At 36.7% G+C, this 18,507-nt stretch overlaps 2 protein-coding genes across 3 annotated transcripts in view; both read left to right on the top strand.

Moving 5' to 3' along the window:
* Positions 1 to 18,507, top strand: part of LOC103516024 — a gene marked incomplete at its 3' end in the record, with an annotated part of 44,059 nt that overhangs the window by 5,826 nt on the left and 19,726 nt on the right. The window lies entirely within an intron of this gene.
* LOC103516022 lies at positions 13,876 to 18,305 on the top strand. Of its 2 annotated transcripts, none has more exons than XM_008480975.2 (2): positions 13,876 to 14,244; positions 17,700 to 18,305. In XM_008480975.2, the coding sequence occupies exons 1-2, from the start codon at positions 13,977 to 13,979 to the stop codon at positions 18,089 to 18,091; spliced, it is 660 nt and encodes a 219-aa protein (XP_008479197.1). In that variant the 5' UTR covers positions 13,876 to 13,976; the 3' UTR covers positions 18,092 to 18,305. The 2 variants fall into 2 exon arrangements, with proteins under 2 accessions (XP_008479197.1, XP_026684342.1); XM_026828541.1 differs by lacking the exon at positions 13,876 to 14,244 and adding an exon at positions 16,740 to 17,290.

Here is an 18,507-nt window from a genome sequence, read left to right as displayed (position 1 = left end):
TATTTATAAAGGTTATTATCAATTTTATTATTCCGTTTTCAAAATTACATTTGGCTGATTTTGCTAAGCGAGGGCCCATAAAAGTATTCCTGCGTTCCTACAGCGACCGATTTATTGTTTCTAGAACACCACCTAACCAATCCAACTGTCTATTTTTCCTCATATTCCAATGTGTGGTAAACACCGAGTATATATCGTAAAACTGCTAAACTGTCTTGACTTGGTAGGGCGCTACCATTCCTGCGTTCCTACAGCGACCGATTTATTGTTTCTAGAACACCACCTAACCAATCCAACTGTCTATTTTTCCTCATATTCCAATGTTTGGTAAACACCGAGTATATCGTAAAACTGCTAAACTGTCTTGACTTGGTAGGGCGCTCCTTAACACCGTTATAGGGCTGTTGGTGTTTCGTTGGGAATTTTCATTGTTATTCAGTTAGTATGTTACCTAGTTAACTACTAATAGTAATTATATGTAGATATTTTTATCATAAATTTGAAGTTATGGTTTAAGTGTATCAAGTTGTGGGAAACCTTGAATCATTTGACATAATTATACTTACTGTGTAAAACAAATGTGAGTTTAGTTTTTCCTCACCTTCCAAGACTAGTGACTTAAGTATAACAATAACATGCAAATTAGATAATTAAATGATATTGACTTTAAAGAAGACGTCACTAGTCACCAGGATATGTTAACGTACTAGTGGATATTCATGAGCTAACTCCGTGACTAGGGTGCACTCAACTTCGTGATGAGGACGATTGAGTAGGTGGATGGATTAGTCGTATTTTCTTTTCGCAATTTTTTCTGCAATAAGGTCCCAGCAAGAAGAAGGAGAAGACTGGACACAAACAGCCCAAGATAGACCGAGGTGGAGAAGGCTCATCAGAGCAGGTTTTGAACCTTTATAGCCTGTACAACCGGATTAGTAAATCTTTTTTTCTGGCTTTAAGTGGCTGGATTTCCCTGGAGGAGCTCTAACACCCAACCACTAGATTCTTTCACTGTGAGCCCTTTCAGGTGGTAATAGTGGGAAATGGAAAAATGGTACAGTGTCAGGCAATGTTCCATTTCCCCATGAAAATTGCGAATAAATGAAAAGACGCGTATTGTGTGTGAGTACTGAATGGCGTCAATAACATTTCCCTCCCTTGAGACAGATAGAAATGTGAACTAGAGAAAACTACCTGACTATTGTTTTACAAATAAAAATCCATGGGAGTAATGTCCAATGAGTTTTGTGTTGACTTTTTGATTTATCACAATGACATGTTGTCTACTCCTATTTATAACCTATCGAATTCCGTGAGTCGTAAAGTTTTATCAGTGATCAGTCAAGTAACCAGGGGCCGTCCTTATTCACCCTACTGATATCTGTTTTGAAACGAATCGACCCGTTGAATAAAGAACTCATTTCAAATGCAAGATGTAAATGTACATTTTGCATTTTCCATCTTGCATTTTGTGTTTTGCAAATCTCTGATGATTATATCCCCAGGGCCGGATTAGCCCCCCGCGGGGCCCGGGGCAGTTTCAAAGGTATTTTTGGCGAATTTCATCAAAATTGCAGAGTTAATATGGATATTTTTGGCTATTTTCATAAAAATTGAACAAATTCTTCCAGAGCTAATACGGATCACGGTTCAAAATTGTCGCGTTAAAACTCAAAACTCTATTCGTTCGTTCAACAAGCAGATTTTTTTTTTTTGTAATTGTTGTGATATTATTGTTTACTACTTCCATTTCCTTCCACCTTATCGTGATTGTCTTGACTTTGACTGGTGATAATGATATGTATTATGCGTATGTAATTACATACATTACAGATTACAGGAATGTTGGCAATGAGATATTGTGTTACCGGCAAAGAAATTGCTGCTGTTGATAGGAAACTGTAGATACCTGCGTATATCAAATGTTGACGTAGGAACGTGCCTACAATATGCTAACCATTTCACTACTGAGGTTGGTTAAAATATTCAAAGGACTTACGACGATGAAGATCAAACACATAAGGACTATAAGTAGGGAATTACATTTGGCTGATTTTGCTAAGCGAGGGCCCATAAAAGTATTCCTGCGTTCCTACAGCGACCGATTTATTGTTTCTAGAACACCACTTGAACCATCCAACTGTCTATTTTTCCTCATATTCCAATGTTTGGTAAACACCAAGTATATCGTAAAACTGTCAAACTGTCTTGACTTGGTAGGGCGCTACCGCGCTCCTTAACACCGTTATAGGGTTGTTGATGTTTCGTTGGGAATTTTCATTGTTATTCAGTCAGTATGTTACCTAGTTAACTACTAATAGTAATTATATGTAGATATTTTTATTATAAATTTGAAGTTATGGTGTTTAAGTGTATCAAGTTGTGGGAAACCTTGAATCATTTGACATAATTATACAGTGTAAAACAAATGTGAGTATAGTTTTTCCTCAACTTCCAAGACTAGTGACTTAAGTATAACAATAACATGCATAGATAATTAAATGATGAGCTGGATTGATTGGTAGGTGTTCTTTTCTAGTTTACTTGGTAGTTCTAGTTTACTTGGTAACATGACAATTTTTACTGTCGAACATGCACGTGTGGCACAGGGTAAACACAATGCCAATCCATGAAGAGCATGGATGATGGAAATTAGTACCCTACACGCCTTACACTTGAATTTAGACCACGCTACGCCACTGCTAGTATACTTGGTAGTTTTGGTACAAAACTGACAATTTTTACTGTCGAACATGCACGTGTGGCACAGGGTAAACACATTTTATTAAAGAAATCCTTTCTATCTTCTCAATCTAAACTTTTTACCAACTGATTGGCCCGTCTTCAAACATCTTGTCCAAATGGTAGTGTAAGTTGGTACATCAATGGATAATGGTGTTTCCCCCTATCTTTTCTAGTCCACCCTGTACTTGTGAATGCATTTAATTGTATTGCTATACCGGGATGTGCAGTATTATATTAAATACATACAATAGACTTAGACAACACGGAAGTGGAAAATAATACCTACCTGTAGTACCTGCCTTGATAATACATATCAATGAAAATTTGCTGGTCAAATAAAACTGACACATGGATTCAATTTGACTCGTAGGTTTCACAATTTTAGGATTGATGCTGTGAAATGAGTAGGTATAATAAAAGACCCATGTACCTGGGTTGGTTTGTTGGTTGGTGACTACTCATTATACTTACGTCAGAAATCCTAAAAGAGCGAGGAGCCATGGACACCAATGCTATTAATCTATTCCAAATGACCGAATGAAATAATTACACAGAAAATTGGTGAAAATTAAAGAAAAAACAAATCCCCTAATAAGGTTCCATTTAAGTAGGTATTACGAATTTCTGTCTTGGTTTGCGGTATGGTGGTTTTACATAATAGACGGCCGAGTGCTAGTGGTACAAGACAAAGTGGTAATTATGTTGCATTCGGATTTTTCTTTGATTTGCATTGTTTGGCACACGAATTCAGTCATTACTGCTTTTAATTAATGCTGTGCAAATGAAAAAGTATCGTTTCGTGCGACCTACGCTTGTTAATTTGCTGTTGTGGTCACAGAATCGATACCTATTGTTTTTCTTAAGTACGTACCTCTGCAACCTGTTTACAGTTTAATTAATAGAGTGCAGTTTTGCAGTGGTCCCATTTCCGTTACACAACATTTTGATGACAGCTTTGTGGAGAGTCTAATTAGACAAGGGAAAACAATGCCTTAGGTACGATGCTACTTATCAGTATACCTTCACTAACAGGCATGTCAAATACAAATTTCATGGAGTCGCATTGATGACCCTTGACGGACTGAAAAGTAGTCCCTGATTCCCTATCCTAATTTTCCGATTTTGCTGTATTAAAAATGGAATTTTTATTATTTATTTATTTTTATACCCCATAAACCGCATGAATTGGGGCATCGGTCCGCGACTTTGATATGCCTGGCTCTCACTCTGGAATTCAACCCAGATGCAGCGAGATTCCCTGAACCTAATCAAACATACATACATATCCTGTATCGTTCCATTTATTTAACGGGTCGATTCAATTCAACGGGTCGATTCGTTTCAAAATAGATATCAGTAGGGTGAATAAGGACGGCCCCTGGTTACTTGACTGATCAGTGATAAAACTTTACGACTCACGGAATTCAATAGGTTATAAATAGGAGTAGACAACATGCCATTGTGATAAATCAAAAAGTCAACACAAAACTCATTGGACATTACTCCCATGGATTTTTATTGAAACAATAGTCAGGTAGTTTTCTTTAGTTCACATTTCTATCTGTCTCAAGGGAGGGAAATGTTATTGACGCCATTCAGTACTCACACACAATACGCGTATTTTCCTTTATTCGCAATTTTTATGGGGAAATGGAACATTGCCTGACATTGTACCATTTTTCTTCGGCATTAAAGGTTATGTTCCAATGCATCATATTTTTAATCTTTGACTGATTTGGTTGCTTAGATATTCTTGTTCATTGATAAAAGGTTCTGGGTTCTGACTCTGATAAATTGAGACCAATAAATTCACAGCAAAAAATGCCTTTAGCGGTAATGATTAACTATCAGAGATGTGCAAAATGCTTTTAAAAATCAATTTCAAATGCAAAATGCCTCCGAAAAACTCATTTGAAATGCAAAATACCTCCGAAAAACTCATTTCAAATGCAAGATGTAAATGTACATTTTGCATTTTCCATCTTGCATTTTGTGTTTTGCAAATCTCTGATGATTATATCCCAGTAGATAGAGTCAGATCTATTGTACCAATAAATTGATAAACTCCTCAGGAAAAACTACCACTTCAACGACATTTCGGTGACGACTGTTATGCAAATGATACCTTCTCAACTTCTCATCATCTGCTTCTTGATAAAATTTCCACTGAAAACATAGTCTTGCCGGAAATTTTCCATGTTAGGCGCGCATATTTTTTATTTAAATACATAATAATAGATTATTTATTGCGACTGATGATTTAATTTTTGTGAAGTCCAAGTCTAATTTTGTTATTAGCTGATTGGAAATACCGGAGAGGTCTCAACGTGGAATGTGGTCAAGGCTCAAAGTCTGATTTGTCTCTGAATAAATCTGGTCTATTATCTAGATTGTCTAAAAATACACTTGACTTTACTAGATCAGGGACATAAGAATACTCTGGTCTGTATTATTAAAACAATTGGATCTATTTTGGTATTGTGAAACCTTTGTTGGTGAACATCGTCCTCTTTTAATAACTATTTTTTTTTTTCTTCTTCTTCTTCTAGGGAACATCTTTAATACCTTGTCTTTGGCAGGGACCGAAAATAGCAGTTATTGCTACGCGAGGCACGATTAAAGTTAGAATTTTCAACTTGATATCCTGAATGAGAACAAGGGCTCTTTGGTTCTTCCTTTAATTTCTCTCTTTAGAGGTATTTGCAGGTGATAGATCTAAGCTTTGTGTTCCCTCGGTTCTGTACTTTTGACTCATCTCGAAAGTCTAAATTCCATCTGCAGGCACACTTGTGTGAATTATCATCTTATCGCACTCAGAAGGCTATCTAGGATTGAGATACCTTGTTCTTTACCGTTATGTCTTCCATTATCTCTTGGGATTATCATTGCATTATCTTCATTGAGCAAAGCACCTAGCTCTTTATCAATCTTACCATCTCTGGTGGTCATGATTATTGATAATGGTTGTACTATCACTAATGTCAAGAACAACCATAATATCCTGTCTCTTCATACCTGAAGACGAATAAATTTTCGCTGATTGTTTATTGAGTTATAAAGTTCTTCAATTCATATTTATTGTGATATTTGACAAGAAACATTTTACACAATTTAGATTATGAATCTATTGATATAGGATAAACTTTATGTATGGATCTATACCTGAAGTTTACAGTAAAAATGCATCAAGTAAATGTTGCAAAGCTCTGAAGAAGAGTGGGAACGCCCTCAAAGGCCCAATCGGTTCTTAATGAACCATCAGGGTCTAAAATCAAATTGGAACAAACCCTTCCAGAGTTAATACGCACATTTTTGGCGAATTTCATCAAAATTGCAGAGTTAATATGGATATTTTTGGCTATTTTCATAAAAATTGAACAAATTCTTCCAGAGCTAATACGGATCACGGTTCAAAATTGTCGCGTTAAAACTCAAAACTCTATTCGTTCGTTCAACAAGCAGATTTTTTTTTTTTTGTAATTGTTGTGATATTATTGTTTACTACTTCCATTTCCTTCCACCTTATCGTGATTGTCTTGACTTTGACTGGTGATAACGATATGTATTATGCGTATGTAATTACATACATTACAGATTACAGGAATGTTGGCAATGAGATATTGTGTTACCGGTAAAGAAATTGCTGCTGTTGATAGGAAACTGTAGATACCTGCGTATATCAAATGTTGACGTAGGAACGTGCCTACAATATGCTAACCATTTCACTACTGAGGTTGGTTAAAATATTCAAAGGACTTACGACGATGAAGATCAAACACATAAGGACTATAAGCAGGGAGGTTTCAAAAAGATCTAGGATGGCTCGGCCCATTCCTGGAAAGACAAGAGACTTCACTCCAAAACTTTACTCTTTTCCATGGCGGAAAAAATAAAATGAAAATACTGTTGGGAGTGAAATGGAAATTGAGCCACCTCCACAATTGACGCAGTGAGGAGTCTTTTTCAGATTAAGTTCTATCCATTCTCAACCTCATGATACATAGTTCTAGACTAGACGAGGCTTTGTATCCATTCTCGGCCTCATGATAGTTCTGGACGAGGATTTGTTCATCACTGTCATATTCACCACATAATAGTCAGTCAGATACCTCCAACTCATTTTGCGAAATATCCTTCTCTGTTTTGTGATAGCAATTTAAGATTTAACAGTCTCAAGTCACACTGGTTGACACTAACGCATTCGTGGTTAATGTGTGGTTATTGGCTAAGGTAGTTAGGTAGGTACCTTGTGATAAAATAACTAAATCGAATTATTTACTGACCGGAGCCCGATCAAAGTGTTTGGAAAAGTGACCCAAAAAAATATTTAAATAAATACGAATTCGAGAGTAAATAAAAAATATTTTATTTAATTCCACAAACATTAATTTTATTTTTAAAAATGATATTTTTCTCCGGTTTTCATTCTCTAATATTTTAATTGTTAAATTTAAACATTATGCTGTTTTATATTTTTGAATAACCGTGCTTAACGAATTTTTAATTTGACAACCGTTTATTTTTGATCCCTTTGAAAATTGAGCTTTTTTGTGTGTACAAGTCCTCATGAGGTATCGTTAACGCTTTTTCTAGTCCACCCTGTACTTGTGAATGCATTTAATTGTATTGCTATACCGGGATGTGCAGTATTATATTAAATACATACAATAGACTTAGACAACACGGAAGTGGAAAATAATACCTACCTGTAGTACCTGCCTTGATAATACATATCAATGAAAATTTGCTGGTCAAATAAAACTGACACATGGATTCAATTTGACTCGTAGGTTTCACAATTTTAGGATTGATGCTGTAAAATGAGTAGGTATAATAAAAGACCCATGTACCTGGGTTGGTTTGTTGGTTGGTGACTCCTCATTATAACTTACGTCAGGAATCCTAAAAGAGCCAGGAGCCATGGACACCAATGCATGATGCTGTGAAATGAGTAGGTATAATAAAAGACCCATGTACCTGGGTTGGTTTGTTGGTTGGTGACTACTCATTATACTTACGTCAGAAATCCTAAAAGAGCGAGGAGCCATGGACACCAATGCTTGATGCTGTGAAATGAGTAGGTATAATAAAAGACCCATGTACCTGGGTTGGTTTGTTGGTTGGTGACTACTCATTATACTTACGTCAGGAATCCTAAAAGAGCGAGGAGCCATGGACACCAATGCTATTAATCTATTCCAAATGACCGAATGAAATAATTACAAAGAAAATCGGTGAAAATTAAAGAAAAAACAAATCCCCTAATAAGGTTCCATTTAAGTAGGTATTACGAATTTCTGTCTTGGTTTGCGGTATGGTGGTTTTACATAATAGACGGCCGAGTGCTAGTGGTACAAGACAAAGTGGTAATTATGTTGCATTCGGATTTTTCTTTGATTTGCATTGTTTGGCACACGAATTCAGTCATTACTGCTTTTAATTAATGCTGTGCAAATGAAAAAGTATCGTTTCGTGCGACCTACGCTTGTTAATTTGCTGTTGTGGTCACAGAATCGATACCTATTGTTTTTCTTAAGTACGTACCTCTGCAACCTGTTTACAGTTTAATTAATAGAGTGCAGTTTTGCAGTGGTCCCATTTCCGTTACACAACATTTTGATGACAGCTTTGTGGAGAGTCTAATTAGACAAGGGAAAACAATGCCTTAGGTACGATGCTACTTATCAGTATACCTTCACTAACAGGCATGTCAAATACAAATTTCATGGAGTCGCATTGATGACCCTTGACGGACTGAAAAGTAGTCCCTGATTCCCTATCCTAATTTTCCGATTTTGCTGTATTAAAAATGGAATTTCTATTATTTATTTATTTTTATACCCCTATGTTTGCCATAGACCGCATGAATTGGGGCATCTGTCCGGGTCGCATTGATGACCCTTGACGGACTGAAAAGTAGTCCCTGATTCCCTATCCTAATTTTCCGATTTTGCTGTATTAAAAATGGAATTTTTATTATTTATTTATTTTCATACCCCATAAACCGCATGAATTGGGGCATCGGTCCGCGACTTTGATATGCCTGGCTCTCACTCTGGAATTCAACCCAGATGCAGCGAGATTCTCTGAACCTAATCAAACATACATACATATCCTGTATCGTTCCATTTATTCAACGGGTCGATTCGTTTCAAAATAGATATCAATAGGGTGAATAAGGACGGCCCCTGGTTACTTGACTGATCACTGATAAAACTTTACGACTCACGGAATTCAATAGGTTATAAATAGGAGTAGACAACATGTCATTGTGATAAATCAAAAAGTCAACACAAAACTCATTGGACATTACTCCCATGGATTATTATTTGTGAAACAATAGTCAGGTAGTTTTCTCTAGTTCACATTTCTATCTGTCTCAAGGGAGGGAAATGTTATTGACGCCATTCAGTACTCACACACAATACGCGTCTTTTCCTTTATTCGCAATTTTCATGGGGAAATGGAACATTGCCTCACATTGTACCATTTTTCCATTTCCCACTATTACCACCTGAAAAGGCTCACAGTGAAAGAATCTAGTGGTTGGGTGTTAGAGCTCCTCCAGGGAAATCCAGCCACTTAAAGCCAGAAAAAAAGATTTACTAATCCGGTTGTACAGGCTATGAAGGTCCAAAACCTGCTCTGATGAGCCTTCTCCACCTCGGTCTATCTTGGGCTGTTTGTGTCCATTCTTCTCCTTCTTCTTGCTGGGACCTTATAGCAGAAAAAATTGCGAAAAGAAAATACGACTAATCCATCCACCTTCACAATCGTCCTCACGAAGTTGAGTGTACCCTAGTCACGGAGTTAGCTCATGAATACAATAGGTTATAAATAGGAGTAGACAACATGCCATTGTGATAAATCAAAAAGTCAACACAAAACTCATTGGACATTACTCCCATGGATTATTATTTGTAAAACAATAGTCAGGTAGTTGTCTCTAGTTCACATTTCTATCTGTCTCAAGGGAGGGAAATGTTATTGACGCCATTCAGTACTCACACACAATACGCGTCTTTTCCTTTATTCGCAATTTTTATGGGGAAATGGAACATTGCCTGACATTGTACCATTTTTCCATTTCCCACTATTACCACCTGAAAAGGCTCACAGTGAAAGAATCTAGTGGTTGGATGTTAGAGCTCCTCCAGGGAAATCCAGCCACTTAAAGCCAGAAAAAAGATTTACTAATCCGGTTGTACAGGCTATGAAGGTCCAAAACCTGCTCTGATGAGCCTTCTCCGCCTCGGTCTATCTTTTGCTGTTTGTGTCCATTCTTCTCCTTCTTCTTGCTGGGACCTTATAGCAGAAAAAATGCGAAAAGAAAATACGACTAATCCATCCACCTACTCAATCGTCCTCACGAAGTTGAGTGCACCCTAGTCACGGAGTTAGCTCATGAATATCCACTAGTACGTTAACATATCCTGGTGACTAGTGACGTCTTCTGGTTCAATGTCTAGGACGAACTCATTGATTAGTATGCTGAACTGCATGTCAAAGATGTCATCAACACTTTTCAGGAGGTATTATTAGCTGAACTCGACCACACATGTGACGGCTTCAAGGATTACTTACAGACATTCTTTAAGACGTGCATCGTGCACATACCGGATAACTCAAGATGTCGCAAACGAAGAAATCCAATTGAATTAAGAACGCCTTGAAGTAAATTGATAGGAACTGAGTTACCCTTTCTTGTAGCTTATTTCCACTTGGCAGACATTTCATTTCCCTTTTTACCTTTTGGCAAAATGGCAAATACTTACATGAGTATTGAGTACTATTGAGTCTTATGTAGATGTACGGAGGTGATTGGCTGATTGGATCGATCAGGCACCAGATATTACTCGTATTTCAAGCTTCATACCAGTGTAAAAGTTCCTAATCATCCTTAACATTGACAGAAGGTCAGAAACTTCCAGCCACATTTTGAGTTCCAGTTTTGAGGCACCTATGGCTCTTCAGCAAGTATGGCCATGAGCTCATCCTTCTGTATACTCATTCAGTCCATATTGATTGACTGCGATTTTCCTTTCACACACCGGCACCACTTCGTTTCTGAGCTTTACTCCCCATTGATTACATGACATACAAGAGATTATATGCCAGTATAATATCAATAGGCTATTGTTTATTACACAAGAACAGGTGTGGACATTTTAGACAGCCGATATGAGAGGCAAGTGATAAGTTATTAGTGATCTAGTAAGTATAAGTAACTCTAGTTAACCACTGTACTTGCGAATAAGGGATGCCAGTTAAGTGATCCGGAACATATCTTGTACCTACATGCTCGTATGTATCTGTGGCAGTAGTGTCATATTCCATCACATTGGTATATTAGGGCAAAGAAAAAGGCATACAGGTATAGCTTCACTAAGGGGGCTCGTCTAATTTATTGTTCATACGAGCCAGTAAAACGGCTTTGCAGAGGCTTTGTTGGAAGCACTTCAACACCTGAAGTAAGACCGTATGTGACCGTATAACTATCTGAGAATCCTGAGACTGTCCTGTGCTGTATACGGGTACGGACTTGGACATTTTATATAATGACCTAGATAATACCTGGTATTTCATGAAATGCCTAGGCAAATCATATATCATATTATCGATTTCATTACACTTTTTGGCTAAAAACGCTAGGTATTCTATAGAATGCCGGTATTGTATAGATTGCCGGTAACATATACATAAAATAAAACTGAATGAATACTCTAGTTGCTCTTGGTCGTATGTACCTAGTTACTTATCTCTTCTAGATTTGAACTTTCAATCATGTATCCATATTATAGGTACCTATTACCTACTGCATGGTACTTGCACATTACCTTTATTAAATTTGTACTATATCGATCACCTATAAGTTCTGAATGCTCCGATGCATTCTACGAAATTGCCTCACACAATTTCACAATGATCAATCATAGAGTCTGGTCTAACTTGGTCTCGCGGATCTTGTAATCTTGCTCTAGTTTTGAAAACTAATTGAGCTGAACTGAACACCACAAGACGCATGCCCGCCCACATTGCCACACAATGGGACCTAATCAGATCTGGTATATTGTTTGGGACGTGAAAGTTAGTGGATAATGAGGATATAGGATAATTAGAACTGGGGATATGAAAGTAATCAGGATTGATATTCTGTCATTAATATAGTCTATACTTTCCATAATTAAGTTCATTATGTAGATTAACCTTAAAATACACCCCCTGCTAACTTTTCAATATGGAATAAAGAGGTAATTTTGAATTTCTACCCAATACAGTGAATCCTGGAAGGAAATTCGCATAAAATCGGAATAAGTATAATAGGTTTCAGTCCCTATTTTGTACATGAACATCTACGATCATAGCTCTTCCGGCAATACTGATCTATCTAGAACTTTCTGTGTTATCAGACTAATGTAGCTCTTCTATCCTGGTCTAATGAACTTGACAAGTTTCATCGAAAACAATAGATGCACACAACAAGGAGAATGATAGGGCAGATTTTATCTCCAAAATTCTTAAATCATGATAGCTAATGCATTGGCACCTCACAGTTTATTTGTACAGGAGACTTACCTATACATTTAGTGATAAAGACCTCTGACTTATCTTTAAGTAAAATCCTTGGGGCACACCAGTTTTGTTTAGAACCACGAAAAATGGCAATTAATTATCCAATTGTTCTCCGATTACCATCTCCCTGACTAATTGAAATCTAAATGGTCCGAGCCCTAACCGTGAAATATGCCACTTTGTATTCAATCTCTTGCTCGTGTACCAGGAGTTAATATTGATACTCATTGAATATACCTAAAACCTACCTCTAATGACCTTACTTCTCTCTCTTCTTATACTAAGTATTTTCGGTCTGTTTGTGCAATTGAAATCTAAATGGTCCGAGCCCTAACCGTGAAATATGCCACTTTGTATTCAATCTCTTGCTCGTGTACCAGGAGTTGATATTGATACTCATTGAATATATCTAAAACCTACCTCTAATGACCTTACTTCTCTCTCTTCTTATACTAAGTATTTTCGGTCTGTTTGTGCAGTAAGTAGGTATAGTACTAGACTTCGTTATTAGTTTATCATTATTTCCTATACACTTAAGTGATTTAATTTAGGTTCCGCTTCATTATTAGTTTATCATTATTTCCTATACACTTAAGTGATTTAATTTAGGTTCCAATTCATTAAAGTATCAGTTTTCGCAAGTAAGAACTGCCTACGAAGGGCTCTCCAAACCTTTCAACTTTCACCCATTCATTTTTTATTGAAAATCTACGGATTCTAAGTATCAGTTTTCGCAAGTAACAACTGCCTACGAAGGGCTCTCCAAACCTTTCAACTTTCACCCATTCATTTTTTATTGAAAATCTACGGTAACAATAGTCCAATAATACCCATGATAGTGTAAATATTCAGCCATTCTTGCCTCCTCATTTAACTCTGAATTTTAAAAACGTTTTTATTTTATTTTCTCTCGATCACATGAATTGTTTCCTATCAAATCCATCCGTACATTGAACAAATGGTTCAACAATTGAACTGACTAACGAATGGAGCGACAAAAATAAATGGAACAAATTCCAAACGATGTAAATATTTGTTTTCTAGAATTCCCAGAGGCAAATTTAATCAATCAAATTTTATTAGGTGAGATTTGATTGCATGAATGAATTGATAGAAACAGTTGGTATAGGTAGCTAGCTCTACCTATCGAATGAAATTGTGGTTACTTCTGTAACTAACTTACTATCTTTTATTTTTTTTCCCCCCAAGCACAGTTTTGAAAATTGCACCGTGTGTAGGGAGGTACATACTCGTACATTCCTCCAAAGAAGAAATATGAAACTTACCTACTTTTTAGATTGCAGTTTTATGTTTCAATCAGTAAACAATCATGAATAATAAAGTGATATGAGCCCCAAGACTCCCAAGCACCTATCGAGGAACATTGCTAGATGCTAAGATTGGAAGATAATATTGAGAATTTAGGTCTATTTCAAATTATTTAGTACCATGGTCTTTTTTACTTCTATACATATTTATACAGTACAAAATCAAAGGAATATCTCAAATTGAAAGACTGTTGTGACGTGGCCACTTATCGAAGAAAAAAGTCTACTGAACAATTTATTAATAAAAGATTTCATCCAACCAACATTAAAAAAACAACAAAATTTCAAGCTAATATTGGAGAAGGTGTAAATTACTCATCAAAAAGCACTATGTCATCAAAAAGCAAATTGCTTGCAACAAAACCCACTGACGCAAGGGATATCATTAAAAGACTGGTGATGCAAAATGTGAATGACGTGGAGGAAAATGTTGCACCACCAGGAAACGATGTGACTGAAATTGTAGAAGTTGATGAAAAACCCAAAGATATTAAAAATCGTAACGCAAAAGTGGTGAAGAAACCTGTCAATCCGAAGGATAATAGCGACAACGAAGTTGAACAACAACCACATCACAAACAACATTTTCATAGAAAAGGTAAAACTCCTAGTTATCTTTGTGTAGGTGCCTAGGTAACGCATAAAATCGGAATATGTATAATAGGTTTCAGTCCCTATTTTGTACATGAACATCTACGATCATAGCTCTTCCGGCAATACCCATTGCCACACAATGGGACCTAATCAGATCTGGTATATTGTTTGGGACGTGAAAGTTAGTGGATAATGAGGATATAGGATAATTAGAATTGGGGATATGAAAGTAATCAGGATTGATATTCTGTCATTAATATCTATACTTTCCATAATTAAATTCATTATGTAGATTAACCTTAAAATACACCCCCTGCTAACTTTTCAATATGGAGGTAATTTTGAATTTCTACCCAATACAGTGAATCCTGGAAGGAAATTCGCATTAGATTTAGGTTCACACTATTCCCAACGTATTTCATACCTATTCAGCCAGCCTAGTTAGCTTGGTTGTTAGTGCATCTGCCTTGTAAGTGCTAGGCCGCGTGTGCGATTCGCGCCCGGGGCGGATTTTATCCTGAACGGGTAATGTTTGTTCTCGGATCGGCTGGCTTTCTCCTATCCTGTATTCCTTCTCTCTTCGATTTTAGGACGATAAGACCTTGGCAGTTACAGATTCCTCTGTCAAACCTCCTTGAAAAAATTCATACCTATTCGACTATTATTCATTTCCGAAATGCTGAAACACCACCATTCTTTCTGTCTACAGCACTCTACGTTCTATATCCCTACCTGACCATTCACATGAGAGAGTTGGGCATCAATGTGGAAGAAACGGCGATTATGTCTGCCGTCACTCCATGTGTGGCCATTATAATGCCTCCCATAGCGGGCATCATAGCTGACAAGATAGGAAACTTTAAGGTAAATATCTCTCATTATTGTAATCCTTCGGGGATGCCGCAGTAATTCCTTCAGATTTGTAATCCTTCCAAGGTGTCGCAATAATTTCGTCAAAGATCTCGAATCTGATATATGTTACTTTGAATCCCGATGTTGAAAAAATATAGAGCGATTTTGCAATGATTTCTTATTACCTTATAGCCTTATACGATTTTGGCGCTTGACGACTCCACTATACAAAGTACGAATATTCCTCATACTTGCAACTGTGATGAAATTTTGCGTCCGTAAGCACCCTCCATATGAAACTAGTACAATAAGTTCTAATTACATGCTTTTCTTGCTCTGTTCCCTTCCAGGTATTACTAGCTTTATTTTCATCTTTAGGGGGCTGCGTGTCCCTCCTCTTACTTCTTGTTCCTGTGGGAAGAATAACCATCACGTATCCCGAGAGAACAATCGTCAAATTCGGCTGTGATTTTATGACAGGTAAGGCGCTCACTAACTATTGCTTTGGCTGTCTTTTTTTACTGATTATTGACTATGACAGGTAAAGGCCCAATCAGGAGCTTAGCTGTAGGGTTGAATAGCCCTAAAGGATGGGTTAAGCATCTACGATGACAGGTAAACTTGTTTTCTAGAATTCCCAGAGGCAAATTTAATCAATCAAATTTTATTAGGTGAGATTTGATTGCATGAATGAATTGATAGAAACAGTAGGTATAGGTAGCTAGCTCTACCTATCGAATGAAATTGTGGTTACTTCTGTAACTAAATTACCATCTTTTATTATTTTTTTTTTCCCAAGCACAGTTTTGAAAATTGCACCGTGTGTAGGTAGGTACCTATTGTTTTCTAGAATTCCCAGAGGCAAATTTAATCAATCAAATTTTATTAGGTGAGATTTGATTGCATGAATGAATTGATAGAAACAGTCGGTATAGGAGGTAGCTAGCTCTACCTATCGAATGAAATTGTGGTTACTTCTGTAACTAACTTACTATCTTTTAATTTTTTCCCCCAAGCACAGTTTTGAAAATTGCACCGTGTGTAGGTAGGTACATACTCGTACATTCCTCCAAAGAAAAAATATGAAACTTACCTACCTAATTTTTAGATTGCAGTTTTATGTTTCAATCAGTAAATAATCATGAATAATAAAGTGATATGAGCCCCAAGACTCCCAAGTACCTATCGAGGAACATTGCTAGATGCTAAGATTGGAAGATAATATTGAGAATTTGATCTTTTATTTAATTTTTTCCCCCAAGCACAGTTTTGAAAATTGCACCGTGTGTAGGTAGGTACATACTCGTACATTCCTCCAAAGAAGAAATATGAAACTTACCTACCTAATTTTTAGATTGCAGTTTTATGTTTCAATCAGTAATCATGAATAATAAAGTGATATGAGCCCCAAGACTCCCAAGTACCTATCGAGATCGAGGAACATTGCTAGATGCTAAGATTGGAAGATAATATTGAGAATTTAGGTCTATTTCAAATTATTTAGTACTTACCTATACATACTCGTACATTCCTCCAAAGAAGAAATATGAAACTTACCTACTTTTTAGATTGCAGTTTTATGTTTCAATCAGTAAATAATCATGAATAATAAAGTGATATAAGCCCCAAGACTCCCAAGTACCTATCGAGGAACATTGCTAGATGCTAAGATTGGAAGATAATATCGAGAATTTAGGTCTATTTCAAATTATTTAGTACCATGGTCTTTTTTACTTCTATACATATTTATACAGTACAAACATCAAAGGAATATCTCAAATTGAAAGACTGACGTGACGTGGCCACTTATCGAAGAAAAAAGTTTACTGAACAATTTATTAATAAAAGATTTCATCCAACCAACATTAAAAAAACAACAAAATTTCAAGCTAATATTGGAGAAGGTGTAAAGTACTCATCAAAAAGCACTATGTCATCAAAAAGCAAATTGCTTGCAACAAAACCCACTGACGCAAGGGATATCATTAAAAGACTGGTGATGCAAAATGTGAATGACGTGGAGGAAAATGTTGCACCACCAGGAAACGATGTGACTGAAATTGTAGAAGTTGATGAAAAACCCAAAGATATTAAAAATCGTAACGCAAAAGTGGTGAAGAAACCTGTCAATCCGAAGGATAATAGCGACAACGAAGTTGAACAACAACCACATCACAAACAACATTTTCATAGAAAAGGTAAAAATCCTAGTTATCTTTGTGTAGGAATCCGAAGGATAATAGCGACAACGAAGTTGAACAACAACCACATCACAAACAACATTTTCATAGAAAAGGTAAAACTCCTAGTTATCTTTGTGTAGGTGCCTAGGTAATAAGCGTATTGCTTCGAAAACAGCAAAATGACTTGATTCTTATTCCCAAGTTCTTACACGGGAATGAGTTTACCATGCAACTCACAAAATCGGGAAAATAATTTTCTAACAGCAAAATGACTTGATTCTTATTCCCAAGTTCTTACACGGGAATGAGTTTACCATGCAACTCACAAAATCGGGAAAATAATTTTCTGCAGAGCAGACCTTTTCACTTTTGACGGTCACGATTTTTTACCTTCCGTTATTATTTGCATATTTGCTTTTCACAGACTCCCAGTTCAAGGGGAGACCCACATTGCGTGTCACCAGAGAGAAAGGCCAATTCACGATCATGTTCCAACCCATCCGAGTCAGTGAACATCAAGAGCCACTGGTTCCCATAGAGTTTATCGTCCCAGACGAGTGGTCCGACGATGAAACACCCCGTCCGGACCATTCATCGGACGATTCCGACTTGGACATTGAGTACGTAGCACCAGCAGCCTTCATGAAACAGACGAAAAAGAAACCTCTCATCCAAGTAATGAAACAGGAATACAATGCTGCTGAAATTGACAAGATCATTGCAGATATGGAAGCAGCTGAGTCCGAAACCAAAGCAAAAACGGAAGACAAAGAGAAGAAACAAGATCCAACGCCTTCACCAAAAGCTAAAAAGTAGAAGGGAAAATTGGAGAGCAGACACATCATACTGAAATATTTGATAATAGTGCAAACAATATGGAAATGAATAAACGTACTACCGAGAAAACTCAATAGAAACACAAACAAAATAGATATGACTGTTAAACGTGTACCACACACCTACTACACCTACTCTATACTAACAGTAGTTGTATCAAAATATTTTTTGACAATAAAAATAGAATGCCTACATTTTGTCGTGTGATATGAATTAAAATTTAATGTTTCCCCCCGGTTTACCTAACATACTCGTTGTTGAGTCAACACAAACATCGAGAATGAGTTGAAAAGAATTCACTAGGGATAGCGTAGGTGAGCTCAAGCTAGATTACCTACGAAATAGGTATAGTTTTCAGCAAAAAGTTCAGTGTTTTTAGGAGAGATTAAAATAGA

The sequence above is a fragment of the Diaphorina citri genome, unplaced genomic scaffold (assembly GCF_000475195.1).
Source record: "Diaphorina citri unplaced genomic scaffold, Diaci psyllid genome assembly version 1.1 scaffold1466, whole genome shotgun sequence".
NCBI lineage: Eukaryota > Metazoa > Arthropoda > Insecta > Hemiptera > Psyllidae > Diaphorina > Diaphorina citri.
The sequence above is the reverse complement of the archived record's forward strand: the minus strand, read 5'-3'. Positions and strand labels throughout refer to the sequence as shown.